The sequence below is a fragment of the Bacillus rossius genome, chromosome 1 (assembly GCF_032445375.1).
Source record: "Bacillus rossius redtenbacheri isolate Brsri chromosome 1, Brsri_v3, whole genome shotgun sequence".
NCBI lineage: Eukaryota > Metazoa > Arthropoda > Insecta > Phasmatodea > Bacillidae > Bacillus > Bacillus rossius.
In genome coordinates, this window is record NC_086330.1 from 66,822,270 (window position 1) to 66,838,963 (window position 16,694).

Here is a 16,694-nt window from a genome sequence, read left to right on the forward strand (position 1 = left end):
TTTAGGTATATCATTTATTTATAAATTTTACTTTAACAAAGCTAAATTTACACAGTCAAATGATACAAAATTGTCACGGCCTAGATTTTGTTGGCACCAAGACCACATTTTCTGATTTTTACATCCTTCCCCCTTTAAAAATTACGAAATGAGCTGGGAAATCTTGGTACCATTGACCGGGTAGTCGATATCAACAGGTTACAAATGTTCTCAATTTTCTTTTACGATCTATTACCATTTCTAAAACAACGGAACTTTACTCTCTTAATCCCAGAGAGGAAGCTCACACTACAGTCGCTGACCCTAGGGAGGCTGGAGCACCACAGGACGTAATCCTTGTGTTTATGGGAGAGGAATAGAGAGATAGAGTGAGTGAGAGAGAGAGAGAGAACTTGCTCTTGCCCACATGGCAGTAATTGGATGGCAGTGGGGGATTTCTTCTCCGGGCCAAATGGTCGGAAAGAAAACCATCCAACCTTTTTTTTATCGTGGTCGTTCCTCCCGCCAGTCGCAGCCCACGAGGACACCGGCAGGCAATACCCGCCCAGCCTTCTTCCACGGCTATAAATTTATAAAGCGCGCCGCGGGGCGCCGGCCCTGTGATAGGCCCGGTACTTCCTGCCAGTCACGGCCTTGCCGTGGACTTGAGCTCCGCCGCTCTTCGCTGGCCACTGCGCCCACACGCCGTGCCCAGAGTTGCCGTCGTCCCCCGCGCCGCGCCGCGATCCTTGCTGGCGTGAAAACGCCTGTTAGCTCGTTACAGCGACTTCACTCTGTGGCGAAACACCGTCAGATTTGAATACTTGATAACTACGGGACAATAACAATGCGTCTGCGATGTTTGAGCCCACAACGGGTGGATCATGACTTGTTAAGTGTTTGTCGCGCGGTATTAGGTATGTTTTTTTTGTTTTTTCCTGTCACGACATCGAACCATTATAGGCGCATGCGCGTGATTGTTACGAATTAGCTTTGAGTGAAGTTATAAATTGGTGTTGCGTGGAAACGCGTCTGGCTACGACATTGGTTCGGGTGTCATCGTGAAGAGCTTTTGGAGCACTGCTAGGACCCAGAGTGAGACAATTAAAATATTTTCCGGAATAAAATTGAAAACCGATGTTAAATAGAAAATTAAAAAATAGTTGAAGATATCGTCTCATATGATAAATAAATATTATTTTTATATATATATATATATATATATATATATATATATATATATATATATATGCTCGGAATTATGGTAAACGCAAGCCAGAGTAGAGTTCACGTTAAAATGAATCCAAAAAAGCCCCAAAAGTCTAGTGCCGAGCAAATGCAAGAGCTACAGCAACATCTGAAAGAAAATAAAAAAATTAGATTGATAATTGAATCACATATTCTTACAAAACACTTGTTATGATTTTATCCCGACGTTTTCACTAAAAATATACTGTGTGGGCCCGAACTGCACCTTTCTTATTATTTTCTTCCCCTTGTTTACTGTCGAATTTGCTAGGAGAATAAATAAAAATTCGGCCTGTCTCTAAGAACGAATGCTCTGGAACGTTTTGTCTACTCATGTTTCACCAAAAACATAATGAAATTGATTATGTGTAAGTAGAAATACCTGCAAAATTTACACTATTTGGCGACAGTCTATATTGCAAACTCTGGTACACTGGACGTAACTTCTTGAATGTTTGATGTTCACGAGTGGTCGGTGCATGGCACTCTCTATGTTAAAAGAAGTTAAGATAAACGTCGCGAGGAATTCAATGGTTTAATAGTAACTGTGTGTTTGTTGCATTTACCGACTCCGCGGGGTCGTAAAATATGTAGTAATTTAATTGTTTAATAGTATTGCAGTTTGTACTTCACGGAATAGAGCATTGTGATCGTATACTTACGAAGGTTCGTGAATCCATGAAATGGTTAGGTTAGGTAGTCATGTGCAAAGTTTGTTGTAACCTTTGTCAGATGCGGTAAGTGTATTGTATTTTTATTGTATTGGGTTCATTATATTGCATCTGCATGATTTAAAGGTTAGTCATTACTCTTGCGACGGTATTCACGAGTTTTTATTGCAGTTACGTCTTAATTGTTTTTGTACCTTTATGTGCTTACTTCAGACTTATCGCTGTCAGTTTCATAGTTGCATGTTACTTGTTTTGAACAAATAAACTGTTATTTGTTGAACGTTATTGTGTAAATTCCTTGGAAAGTATTATGTTTTTTGTAAGAGTTCACATGTCCTACATTAGGCACCTTGCTTTTTCAATGGTAATGTTCTATTGCAGTTTTCTATTAAATTAATTGTTAAATACTTGTACTAATCCCCGAGTTTGGGACAAATTCTACGCAACTGTGCTGGCTTGTGTGTCTAATTCTTTGTTTGTCTTTGTTTCATGTGAACACGAGCCAACAGTAACCATGTCCGTTTCTTGGGTTTACACTGTCAGCAAGGTTGAGTTGCTGGCATTTCTATCTGACATGGGCGTGGCTAGCGAGGAACGCGAGACGGTGCAAGATCTAAGGCGAAAGGCAGTTCAGTTTCTCCGCGCGGAGCTGTCCGCACCGCCTTCGCAGGAAGCAACATCTGTGCGTCCAAGCATCCCTCCTTCCTTCAGTCAAAAGTTATTTATAAAATCCCTGCAGGGGTTGCTAAAGTTTTCATCCGGGGATCTTTGTGCGGTCTTGGATTTTCTGATTGCTGCCAGAAAATTGTGTAAGCTCATGTTAGTGAGCGAAGCAGATTTTGTCCACTCGCTTCTTACGAATTGTGCTGGTCATTTTCTACAGTTATTGTGTGATGTCATTAGTGTGCACGGTAAATTTGATGACTTTGCGAAGTCCGTGTTGGACTATACTTGTCCTCCGCGGGTGAGAGAAAAGTGCAAGGCTGATCTAGTTTATTGTTATCAGGAACCGAATGAGCCGATGATACATTTTGTCAATTCAGTTATAGACTTTTCGAACGTGTTTTTCACAGGTCTTCCCGAGGCGACTCTAGTAGAGATTATTGTGGGGAATCTATCTCCTCTTACCCTGCAGCACTGTAGTTTTGCGTCTGTGCCGCGCTCCTTTGCGCAGTTGAGGGCTAGTGAAGTTGAGAACAGACTGTTGGCCACGAAGGAATATGCAAGGAAATTTTCTGTTAGTGAGACTCGTAGCCAATGTTCTGGACAAGGCGTCCAGCTCTCTAGTAGGGCAGTCGTGAGTGGTCGCTCCAAACAACACGTTACGAATCGTAATTCGCTGAAGGTGGAGGCATTTGGTGCGACTCTGTCTGGCGCTGTAAATGCTAGATGTGCTAATTGCTGTCAGTATGGGCATGCGTCCTCGCTTTGCACTAGTCCACAGATTGCTTATTCTGAACGACTGTGTTTCCATTGCAAGCAACCAGGTCATGTTAGGGGGAAATGTCCGGGAAACGAGGCCGCTCCGCTCATGTGAGGTGTGTGAGTGGGGTTAGAAAAAATAAAGGTAATACGCCTCGTGTATGTCAAGTCCCAATACTCTTGTATGGTAAAAATGTTTTGGCACTTGTGGATACAGGGACCACGCATTGCGTGGTTAGTGTTAAATTTTTCTAAAGTTTGTTTAGGGAATGCCCACATTTATACAGGGTGTGTTCAGAAGACCAGCAGTTGCGAGCTTGTGTAGCTAATAGAGAAATGGTGTATTCTAGGTCCTGTGTACTATTACATTTTAAAATTTATTATTTTTCCTGGAGCTTTATTTTCTGTATAATTCCGCAGATCACTGTAGACATTTTATAGGCTTAGATTTTTTAGGGCATGCTCAGTGTGATGTAGATGCAGGCAAAAGGTGCTTGCATTTTGCTTTTGCATCGGATGTTGAGATTCCTTGGGCTAATGAGGGAAGTTCTTCTGTGATGGAAGTGGTTGTGAAGGAAGGAGAGGACCAGATTAAGCAGTTGAGTAGTATATTGGAGGAATATTCTGATGTTGTCACAAAGAACTTGGGAAGATGTGATTTGTTTCCCTATAGTTTTCGTGTCAAGAAAGACTTGCCGGTTAGAGAGCGTCCATACTGCTTATTTCCCCCTAAAATGCAGATTATGCGAACTCTCATCGATAAATTGTTGCAGGCGGGTGTCATATCTCCCTCGGTATCTGAATATTGTACCCCGACTTTCTTGGTTGCCAAGAAAGAACCAGGTGAATTCAGAATAGTTCATTCCTTTAAGCAGGTTAATGACCTCATAGTCTTTGACCCATTTCCCATGCCGACGGTTGAGAGTGCAGCAGCATCTGGGTTGTGCCAAGTATTTCACTATTGTGGACCTGAACTCTAGTTTCCATCAGGTGCTAATACATCCTGAGTGTAGGAAATATGTGGCCTTTACGACCCCATGGGGTCATTTTGAGTATAATAGGGTACATTTGGGTTCCTCATTTGGGTCACAGGCATTGTCTCGAGTGCTGGAAAATATACTGGGTGACATCAAATTTCAGTTTGTATTCAACTATATAGATGACATTATTATTTATAGTAATTCCTGGGATGAACACCTGGACCATGTTCGACAGGTTTTTGACAGACTTCGGTTAGCAGGTCTTACTGTCAATCCGAAAAAGATTTCCCTGGGTAAAAGACATGTTAAATTTTTGGGTTATTTGATTTCTTCTGGAGAGCTGTTGATGGATCCTGATAAGGTTGTTCCTATTCTTAATTTTCCGCGCCCAAAGAATATGAAGGGTGTACAACGATTCCTTGGTGTTTTGGGTTACTACGCCCGTTTTGTTGAAGATTTTTATGTTCATGTGGCTCCTTTGAACCGTCTGAAGCGAAAAGGTCAAAAATTCGAGTGGGGTGAAGATCAAGAATCGGCATTCAAAATTCTCAAGAGTAAGCTCGCCTCTCCTCCAGTTCTCATATTGCCTGACTTTTCTAAGCATTTTGCATTGCAAGTGGATGCCTCTTCCTTGGCTCTGGGGGCGGTTTTGGGACAAATTGAAGAGGGTAGGTTGAGGCCCATAGCATATGCTTGTCGGGCGCTCACAGTTTCTGAGCGCAAGCTTAGTGCTTACGAAAAGGAAGGTATTGCATGCATTTATGGTATGGAAAAGTTTCAAACATATTTGAATTGTTCTCAATTTGATTTATATTATGACAACCAGGCTCTGACATGGCTCTTGAACCACCCTGATCTGCTGGGCAGAATTGGTAGATGGGTGTTGTATCTCGCTCGTTTTTGGTACAAAATTCATCATATTCGTGGAGCTGATAATGTGGTCGCAGATGCACTTTCGCGCATGTTTCCGCCGGAAGAGTACCAGGTTGAACCTGCCGAAGATATCAAGGTAGCGGAGGTGTCGGCCTTGCGGGTCATTACAGAAACTTTAGTCAACCTGAAAGAGGCTCAAGCGCAGGACTCTTTTTGTGTAGAATTGTCCCAAAAAATGGCTAATGGAGATACTTTTCCTTATTGTATGCATAATGAGCTAGTCTGTTATACGGGGAAGAAAGGACGAGCAAAAAGGTGCTACTTCCCTTGTCATTACGTTCAGTTGTGTTGATGTATTTCCATTCCTCGGTGTTTGGAGGACATTTGGGGAGGGCAAAACCGTTGAAGAAGGTTGCTTTACATTATGCATAGCCAACTCTAATTGAGGATGTTAAGAATTATGTGCAGAAATGTTCAGTTTGTCAGCGTTGTAAGCCTCCCTGTCAAGCTAACTTGGGCTTGCATGCTGCTAGTTTGCCTGAAGCCCCTTGGCATACTGCGCACTTAGATGTGTTCGGCCCTTTAGTGAGGTCCAAAAAGGGTAAAGTGTGCATTTTGATTTTATTAGATATTTTTTTCAAAATTTCTGTTTTTGCTTCCTATGAGAAATCTGAAATCCACTTCTGTGGTGAAAGTTTTGACATCCCAGGTTTGGAAGCTCTTTGGGGCTCCGTGTTTTCTGACTTCGGATAATGCCAAGTGTTTTCAGTCAGTGGCATATAAGAATATATGTTTAGAATGGGCAATTAAACCAATTTTCAGTACTCCATATTTTTCCAAGGGTAACATGGTAGAACGATTTAATAGTAACCTTAAGTCTTGTCTAACAATTGGGATGAGGATCTGGACTTGATTAATCTGGGTTTCAATGCTGCTGAGCATGGGTCAACAGGGTTCCCTCCTTCCCTGCCCTTCCTTGGTAGGCATCTTGCACATCCTCTGCTGAATGAGTGGAGCATCCCTCTAGATGATGCTTCCCGCGAAGAGCTTTTTGAAACAATGGTTTTTAATTTAAAATGGGCTCAAGCGATTGTAGCAAGGCGTTATGATGCTTCACATGAAGAGCACAGTTTTCACCCAGGAGACTTGGTTTGTTTCAGGAATTATGTGCTGCCTGATGCTGCGGCTAAGGTCAGCAGTAAGATTATACCTCGTTCTGTTGGGCCATTTGTCATAAAGAAGTTTTTAGGTAAAAATACTGTGATACTTGTAAATAAAGATAGCAAGGTGTATATAAAAGCTCACACTAGTCAGATAAAAACATTTGTTAAGTAGTTTGTTACAATGGTTCTATTTATCTAAAGTTAATGCATTTTGGATTATTGATTTATTATGTGGGAAAGGGGTAATTTCTCTGTTTAGCAATTCTCACAGGTAATGATATTGAGTATGCTTGACACACATATAGTCATGAGATTTGTGTGTTTCTGTCAGTGTAATGGTTTAGTTCTAACTGGTTAGGTTAGAAAGGTTGTTAGTGTTCATAATCTTGTTGAGATGCTATTTTGATATTTTGTTATTGAATTTTTGGTACGATAGGTAAGCATGCGCTTCTCCCAGTGTTTTCCTCTTGTTTCCAATGCTTATAACCTATTCCCATTCTTGATATGGATCGCCGTGCTGTAAGAAGTTTGGCTGTTACATGGAATCGGATGAAATTGATGCTGCATCATTGAAGAAGAGGAATTTGGACTTCCTTGCTGCTGACACCACCCTCGTCTAGACCGGAGGACGCTCTGGAAGATGGATACGACTGAACTCTGCTTGCTGTGGTGCTCATATCCTGAAATTCGCCGGATGGCTGCCTGCTCGTGGAGCATGTTCCTGAACTCAGCGTCCTGTATGACACCGCTGGTCAGCGGTGGACGAACTTCTAGGTGCTCTTTGCCTAGAGCTACTTTGTTTCTGTCTGCAGCGAAGTAACCTCTTCTCTATTCTTCTGCACTTCGTCTGCTCTGTTCTTCTCTTCTTGAGTGTGCTACACTTTATCTTCATTTGACGACGGACTTCGATTTGGGAGAGCTGAGTGTATAACTATGTGGCTAGGAGTGTTGGAGCATCAAGAGGCAGAATACTAGGGTGTCAAACCCTAGTCAGGGTTTTAAGGGTGGGTGGTTGTGCCAGCAGCAAGACGACATTTGTGAGTCTGACGTCATCGCTAAACAAGAATCTTCCCTCCTTCCTCCCCTCCTTCTTATTGCCCCCTCCCTGGTGGTCTGTACTGCCTTCCGTCCTTTTCCCCTACTCCAGTCTTCTCTCTGCGCATGCGCTCTAGCGGCCGGTTGCCCTGGTAGTTGCAACGGCTGCCTGACGTTCTTATTATTTTAGGTTCGAACGAGGCAACATGTAATTATTTGGGTAGTAGGTAGTTCTCCGTGTCCGACGTGTGTGGGCAGAATGAAGGTTTGGGTATGTGATTAAATTTGGATTAGCCTTATTCCTGAAATGTTTTTGGATTGTCTTTGGAAACTTTGTTTGCCTTATCATTAATTATATCGTGTAGGAATCATTCGTGTGCAATAATGTAGCTCAGTCGTTTTGATTGGCAGTGTTGCCTATGGACTTTGCCCAGTACTATTTTTTTTAAGGTCAAATTTGATGTTCACGAGTGGTCGGTGCATGGCACTCTCTATATTAAAAAGAGTTAACATAAACGTCCCGAGGAATTCAATGCTTTAATAGTAACTGTGCGTGTATTGCATTTACCGACTCCGCGGGATCGTAAAATATGTAGTAATTTAATGGTTTTAATTGTATTGCAGTTTGTACTTCACGGAATAGAGTATTGTGATCGTCCTTACGAAGGTTCGTGAATCCATGACATGGTTAGGTTAGGTAGTCATGTGCAAAGTTTGTTGTAACCTTTGTCAGATGCGGTAAGTGTATTGTATTTTTATTGTATTGAGTTCATTATATTGCATCTGCATGATTTAAAGGTTAGTCATTGCTCTTGCAACGGTATTAACGAGTTTTTAGTGCAGTTACGCCTTAATTGTTTTTGTTCCTTTATGTACTTATTCCCGACTTATCGCTGTCAGTTTCATATTTGCAAGTTACTTGTTTTGAACAAATAAACTGTTATTTGTTGGACGAAATTGTGTAAATTCCTTGGAAAGTATTATGTTTTTTTATGAGTTCACATGTCCTTCATTAGGCACCTTGCTTCTTCAATTCTAATGTTCTATTGCAGTTTTCTATTAAATTAATTGTTAACTACTTGTACTGATCCGGGAGGTTGGTACAACTGTTCGCCTAAATTATTTTCTGTGATTAGGAAATTATTACTCTATTAAACTTATTGTTCCAATTAACTAAATAGGACATATATTTTGTTTGACTATGTTAAAATAAACTATTAAATGTGGCAAAAAAATACATTTTTTTTGTCTCAGTGAAATGAGAATTAATTAACTAATAAGATCTATACGTCGCATACTCCCGTTGCAAGAAATCTATAAATAGAATTATTTTAGTTAAACTTTGATAAATTTAACAAAATTAAAAATAGTGTAGTTATAAATAAAGTGTATTGATTTTTGGTTTAATTATTCTCTTAGAACAATTTAAATAACTATCTATTTGTCAAAAGTAACAATGCTGTTTCGAATATGCATCTCCATGTTGAACCAAATACCAGCAACATCACGCCAAGACTTAGAAACAAGTAACCTGTGTGGAGGCAGCGAGAGGAATGCAGGACGTCCAGATGAGCGATAAATATTATGATTTATTCCTCCCTCGAGTCGGAAGTAGTGGCGCCAGCGACTGGCGTAGAAGGGTTGGGAAGAGTACGAATAAAAACCTGGCAGGAAGAGGAAGACGAAGTTAGATTGCCTCTGGCTCTTGTATAGAAGAGTTCGTTGGCACGCGGACTTCAACGCGTCGTGGACAAGGGGTCAAATAAGTTTTTTTTTCTTCCCTCTGTTTGGGAATTTGATCAAAGAATATGAATTTACTTTGCATGAAATTTCTTTTTATCTAATAGTTTTTGTAGTGATATAAGTTATGTGAAAGTGCTAGACTAGGGATTACGTATATTGTACACGGTAAATCCAAATCAGTTAGTTGACCAAGAGAATTTTAAGTGACAGAAAATTCTGTTAAAAAGTGGGAACTGACTAATAAATCAAGGAGTTTCGCTTTAAACACGGGCTTAGGAAAACAAATTCACTTTGAGATTATGGAAGAACACTGACGAATCAGTGAGATCAAGTCACTGAATTGAACTGTAAGACTTTACTGATAAATTTGGAGCGGTATGAAAATTTTCCCGTTAACAACATTGATTTGGAGAAATTTCGACTAATTTAAATGTGTATAAGAGCTCGCAGTCTTCCACAACGAGTTGTTACAGACGGATTAAATTTGATGAGACGTAAATGGAGCAATGAAGGGTTATGTTTGTGGAGTGGTACAGGGGAAACGAAAGACACCCGAGAAAATTCAGCTGCCTTTATGAATGTCCGCCAAGTTTACAAAATTGCTAAAAACACTCCTGGGTCTGACTCTCCAAGGAATCGAGCTACCTGTTGAGGGATGCAAGTAGACTAACAGTGGTCGAAATGGCTCACCTCCGACTCAAAGAATTACACTGTGGTCGCAAGTGGAACAACAGATCAAATTCAATTGAAGCTTATGCTCTAAATTTGATTATTACTTTTTAAATGCACAATGAATGCAGTTATTAATGTCTTATTTTAAACAATCTAATCCAACAATTGAATAATTTTGTCTGAGGAATGGAGCGCGGCAATACGACTCCAGCAATGTGTGTTTATTGCTGTACACTTGCTGCCTGATACTATGTTTTCCCCCCTTAAGCGCGGTCATAAGCAAATTAAGTCACAATGGTTGACAGTATATAAGGATAATAACGACTTCCTGTGTGTGGGATACACATTTTTGTAAATATAGCTCGGTTCGAAAATTTAAAATAAAAAGGTTACTTTTTAAGAAAATATTTTTAAAATAAATTTGCTGTAATATGGTTTTGGAACGATAGTAAAATATATTCACTTCAACTTCGCACTGCTAAGGAACATATTTTTGTCGCATTTATAATATGATCATTTTAAGCCGCGAAAGGAGAATGCCTATTTGATTGTTCATTTGAGGCACAAGTTTGGTTTACTCTACATCAGTAAAGTATTAAATATAAATATTTAACCTAAACTTTATTTTGTAGTAAATGTTAAAATAACTATATTTGCAAACCATATCCAAAAAAATTTTTTAGAAACAGTACACATTATAATATAACCGTAGTACAGAGCGCTGAAACAATGCATTCATAATTTTATTTACGTTATGATTGCCATAGCTACGATACCTGACGTAACTATTTGAGTTTTTTTACATATATGAAAACAATCTTTATAAAACTGCTTTAAGATTGAACACTGTTTCGGGCACATTTACAGACGTTGCCAAGTAACAGATTGTTTTATTAACTGTTTTTTATATATTTATTTTTTAGATCGTTCAATTTCGTTTTCTTCGATTTTCTGGACAGCACTTGTGATTGGCCGAGGTTTTGACGGCGCCTCAAATTGAGCGCCTGGTGCCAGGGATGATGGGAAATGGAACGTTTTGGTCCGGTTTGTGAACTACAGCTTCCCGTCAGGACTTCCTGTCAGAAGCATTAAAAATATAGTAATTTTGCGTGTGCGGGAAAAAAATATCGGTTTGTGTTGGCGTGGAACAGTGTATGTGATAAAAGGAACGTAAAAGTTTCCCTTGATTCGCGCAAATAAACAGATTGCGTGTGAAAGTGCATATGGTACAGGTATCTTGCATCCAGGTAGGCAATATTGAAAAGTCATTACGACACATTTTACCAACACCACGCAGTATTCAGCCACTTTTCATAGCAGTGTGTGTGAAAACTTTATTTTTGTGAGGCCTAGACCTGAAACTGTTTAATTACACACGTTTCCTTTGTCCACGTTTTCCACGGCCTAATTTTAAACAATACGAACATAAGCAGTCAGACTGAGACAACTAAATTCAGAGGTCCTACGTAATGGCGTTCTGTGGCTTTATCGCTCTGAGTTGGCTTGATTATAATTTCCAAATGTACCCTGAAAAATAACAACTTTAAATGTTTAAGAAACGGTTACAATATTACTGAAAACAAGAGGGAAATGTGAAGGGTTTTTGTACAACATACCTGGCAACTTATTTTTTTCCTCTTTTAAACATAATATTAATTTTTTGAGTGATGAAGGAGTGTCTAAATAATATTTTTTATTCTTCAAGAATAAATATTAATATTGTCTTATTCATGTTTTTTGTCATTGTGAAATCTGCATGCCAAATCAAACCCTACCCTATAAATGCATTACAAAGAATGTATTTTATTTATATAATCTGTCCACACTTAGCCAAGTATTTGTTTATAGTAATAGCTAGAGGGGAAATAATAAATAATAAATCTTAAGCAAGCAATAAACTGTCAAAGAATTAAATAAATTTTAAAATTACCTTATATCTTACACAACAAATTTTCTTACACTTCAACAATCTTGCAGAATTTACCATTTAAATCTGAGGGACGCAAACACTACAGAAAAAAAAATGTTAAACAAGGAGAAAAAATTTATGATCAGTCAAACAATACAATCGGTTCTCTTGATCTTATATACAATCACGGTAGCGTAACCCTCGGCTGCATCACATGCTGTTCGTCGCAAAAAAAAAAAGTACGTTACCTAAAGCAGTAACAAAAAAAACTTTGTAATACTTTGTTCGAATGTGATAAGACAGAATGTTTATGACAGTGCGGATTTGGAAAAGCGGTCAAAGCGCAGACTTTCAAAACGAATGTTTTCAGTTCAGTTTTTATAAATGTCCTTTATCCTATGAAATAAGTTTTTAGGAGAAGAAAACAGATTGATTAAGGCAATATATTTGGTGCTGGTGCTTCCTAAAGTATTGTTTGGATATGCTTTCTGGATGTGCTTTCTGTAATTTTTAGTCACTGCGGTAACAAAATTTTCCTTTAAACGCGCATTTATATGAAAAAACCTAATAATCTCATCATATTACAAATAACGAGCGTAGACAGAAACAACGTGGTTTTTCGAATCAGTTTAGCAGATGGAAATGTGTTTTTACTTTCCACAATCCGTTTATCGAGAAGAGTATTAGCTGAAGTAAATGCATGACACGATAAAAATAAAATGAGAAAGATTAAGGGAAAAAAATGTGAAGGTAATAAAAACGCAAGCGCTAAAAGGTAGAAGAATGAATTTTCTAGGACAATTAGAATAGATTTTACGGCACGTTTCCTCAGTTTCAACCGACGTTTCATAGCAGTCAATCATTTGAGATCCTACTCCTTCCTTTCTCTCCGCGAGTTTCTTAATAAAGACCATGTCTCATTAAGCAAAGTACTTAACTTTTATAACCAGCACCATGCGCCAACTTAAGATTCCCCCAAATCTACATTATTAAAATCCTTCTTGCCTAAATGAAACCTTAGTCAACAATTACTTTCTCCCATGAAATGTTCATTGATTATTTAACGAACACGAACGTTTCTTGCATCTATATGGTAATTTCTGATCTCCATCATAAACGCTTACTTTTAACAAGAATTTTCAAGAATTTAATTCGAATTTTAGATGATATATCTCGTAAACCAGCACTCAGGAGCTAGCTACTATTTATATATTACCGATACTTTACAATATATTTTCGATGATTAAATATAAAAATTTTCTTGGGTTACTTGAACAAAATAACCTATTTATAGGCTGAAGTTACACCAAAATATCTCAATAATATGAAACCAAGCGATGTGGTTAATTAGGGAGGATATACGGCTTGAATCTCAATTTTCCACATGTTTCCGGTTCCCCAAGCCTTCCCGAAGACCCTTCAGGAAAATCTGGAACGGTTCTGCCATGGCCTATTCATTCTCCGAATTTTCGGAATTGTGGTATATACAGTCCATGACAAAAGACCGTACGCACCGTAACATCAAAATGAATTGTCGAGGAAAGGCAAGTATGGTGTTTCTGTATTGAGAAAAGAGAGACTTGTGATGCATTAACATTTAAACTTAATGCATATCGTAAGGTGTATCGTATGTATATTCGTGTAAGGAAATAAGTTAGCCATATACTTACTCTCGATACTCACCCTTGTCCTCACTGAGCGCATTGCCTAGCCTACTTAGCCAACTCTACCAAGAATGAAGCCTAAGTGTAGATTGTCTAATTAACAGAACTTGATCATGAAAACTTCAACTTATACAGAAGCTCTGCTGGCAATAAAAGAGAGTTGCATAGACGGTGGTTCCTAGTACAACGGTTAACATCGAGTAGCCTTCCAGGTGTTCCCCGATGCTATGGTAAAGCACATGTGAGCTGGGCATACATATCTAAGATATAAATAAAAAATACAAATCGAGGATAGTTCTTTTATTTCATAGCAAAAACACAGTACAAAGATAGTTGACAAGAATACAGATGGAAATATTGAGTGCATTTGCATACATAAAGCCTTCACACAATCCAATACGTTCGATGTATAAGCTAGAAATACATGTCAGACCGAAGAAATACAGAGTCATGTTTTCGATTTGAATTACTGAATACATTATGAAAACGTTATACAAAACACTACAAAATGAAATTTATACTGCACTTATGCACATGAGTCCCTCGCACAATACACTAGACTTATCTGTAGTCAGATTAGCACGTAGCACGGAGTATGAAGCAGCCTACATCTCCGAAGCACTTCTAGAACCACTGACCCGTGGTCCGACGGTGCTCTTCCCGCAAACGTTGCTCCTCCATTCCACGTCTCGCTTCGAGGATCATCCGTGCTTTTTTCTCGTCGACATCGCGTTTCTTACGATCATGTTCTCTCTTTTCTTCTTGTTCTTTACGCTCTCGTTCGCGCCTCGCTTCTTGTTCCTTACGCTCGCGCTCGCGCTTCTCCTCTTGTTCTTTGCGTTCACGTTCGCGCTTCTCTTCTTGCCACTTGCTACTGTTGCCGAATGACCACATATCCAAAGGTCTTTGCTGATTGCTGGTCACGTCTGAATTAGCGAGATGGGCCTCATCGATCTGTGAGGCACCCAGAGGTTTCTTTAAACTCGAACACAACCGTGTGTTGCGTGAAAAAGCTGAAGCCAAACTGTTGTCGCTCCTCATTGCTTATTCCGTTTTTATAGTAATTTCCCCAAAGACCCGATACCGCACATTGGGTGTGGGCATACGTGATAAGGTTCAATTATTTCCCGAACAGAAATACCCAGTAGGTTATTATGAACTCATAATTTTAACAATGAGTATGTCACCGTTACCATTTTAGGTAATCATGATACAAATATAGGGTATAACGCGTGCGCACGCGCACACACACACACACACACACACACATTCGTCCATTTCCATATTAGGTGAATATAATGATTCGGGAAAATAACATGTTTTCCTGCTGAGGTTTCATGTTCCAAGAGTGTACGATTGCATGCACTTTCTGTATGCATCTGTCGATTCAGCATAAACAATTTGTAGTCCAAGTGGTTAAGGCTTGCCAGAAACATCAGGACAGGGCTAAGCGACCATTCAATTATAACAACTTGTTAAGATCTATCAGACATCTCGCTCATCCGCAGCTAGCAATGCAATGTGCAACGAGATGCACAACCTCAAACACACAACGCGTTCTGCACCCGCCATGAAAGATCGCACGTGTCACACTTTCGCTCGGCACCCGGAAAGTTTGTAGTTGTTAATTATAATCGCGCTAATTAGCTGGAATTTCCATAATTTCTGCGCAATCGTTATCCCGTTAATAATGCATCTAAATAAAGTTTTTATCGCTTTGGTTTTACCGGGCAATGAGTGGTTACCTACGTACATAGCCGCAGCTACCTATACCTCACCTATAAAGTTATTTGAGCGATGATCTAATGCCACCTATGGTTTCAATACATGAAACTGAAATTCGAAATTTTACAATTGTACTTTCAACCTTTCGTGTTTTTCGTTAGAGTCTGATAATAAGAGAAATTAGCTTCTTTGCCTATGCACACCAAGACTATATAAGCCTTTAACGCAGATCTTTACAACACCCACTTTATGGGTATATGGCGCTGCAACGTCGCAGCGTCGAACGACGACATGCCCCTTACTTTCGTATAAGATACGACGACCCAAGATAAACCGGCGTAAGCTTCATGTATCCACGTACTTTTGTGAAGTGACGCCGGTTCTCACGATCATAAAGCAATTGGCTACAACACCGAAGTGTGTGCAGTTGCACTCTTTCATTTTGCAATGCAGCGTCCGAGAGTGTTTTAACGTCATTGCATCATAAACCCACTTCCCTCAAATATACATGCACATGTTTTTTAGGCATTTTTAGTCGGAATTATTATTATTATTTTTTCGAGTTTCAATGCTAATGCATGACATGTCCCTTTGTCTCAATACAGAAACACCATACTTGCCTTTCCTCGACAATTCATTTCGAAGTTGCGGTGCCGTACGGACTTCAAACATTCACTGTAGTGTCAAACCTTCGCTAATTCTCTGAGTTGAAGTAAAAAAAAAAAAAAAAACTGATTGGACCTCGAGTACCCAAAAAGTAAATGAATATTAAAAAATTATTTTAAAATGTGTAGGGGCACACACGTGGTGTTCCTCGCATGGAAGTAGGAAGTCGAGGAGTGTGGGTGAGCAAACTTGGAAATTTTTTAATTGAATTTAAGTAAAAACGAGAACAACTTTGGTTGTAATAATTGTCAACGTTGATTGCTTGCTGAGGTCTTGTTAACATCTTTATTGAAAATTCTTTCTTCACAATGTCACAAATGTCTCCAAAAGTTTTTTTTTGTCTCAAGCTACCTACAGAACCGAAACTTCTGTAATGGTTTGTTCCGCTGCAGTAAGTGTTGTCAACCATTTGATAACAACAGTGACTTCAACATTAGAAAAGACACCCATCCCATGGACTTGTACCTCCAAGGTTCCCGACTCCTGACCTCGTGTCGCCGTCGTGGCTGCTCCTTCCTCGAGCAGCGGGTCGGTCTTGCTGATTCGTATTCTCCCGGCGGCCTGCTGCTGCCGAAGAAAATGCAAGAAGGGGGAAGGGGACAGGGGGCTTCCCCGGGCCATGCGTCAGCGAGGTCCCGCCGTAAACTGCAGTCCTCTGACAGCTGCCAGCGGTCTCACCCTGTAGCTGCGGAGTCTGCGGTCCGGGTCGGCGGTGGCTAACTTCTCTCTCTCCGAAGGTCACACATCTGACTATACTAATCCGAGAAACTTACACGTATCCATACTAATATTATAAAGCTGAAGAGTTTGTTTGTTTGTTTGAACGCGCTAATCTCAACCACTGGTCCGATTTGAAAAATTCTTTCAGTGTTGGATAGTACATTTATCGAGGAAGGCTATATGCTATATTATATTATCAATAACATTAAGGATCCTTACTAAAA

At 39.6% G+C, this 16,694-nt stretch overlaps 2 protein-coding genes across 13 annotated transcripts in view; one reads left to right on the top strand and one right to left on the bottom strand.

The window, feature by feature from the left end:
* The window catches only part of LOC134536959 (gonadotropin-releasing hormone receptor), a 684,534-nt gene that overhangs the window by 485,767 nt on the left and 182,073 nt on the right, over window positions 1–16,694 (bottom strand). The window lies entirely within an intron of this gene.
* Window positions 1–16,694, top strand: part of LOC134536980 (uncharacterized) — a 579,850-nt gene that overhangs the window by 332,512 nt on the left and 230,644 nt on the right. For 2 of the 10 annotated variants that reach the window (XM_063377126.1, XM_063377133.1), the window contains exon 4: window positions 6,912–8,328. The exons of 5 other annotated variants lie outside the window; for them this stretch is intronic. In XM_063377126.1, the coding sequence (XP_063233196.1) occupies window positions 6,912–6,990 (79 nt within the window). In that variant the 3' untranslated portion in view covers window positions 6,991–8,328. Of the gene's footprint in view, window positions 1–2,248; window positions 8,329–16,694 lie in introns of those variants that run through there. 3 more of the 10 variants (XR_010075901.1, XR_010075900.1, XR_010075902.1) reach the window with 2 other exon arrangements.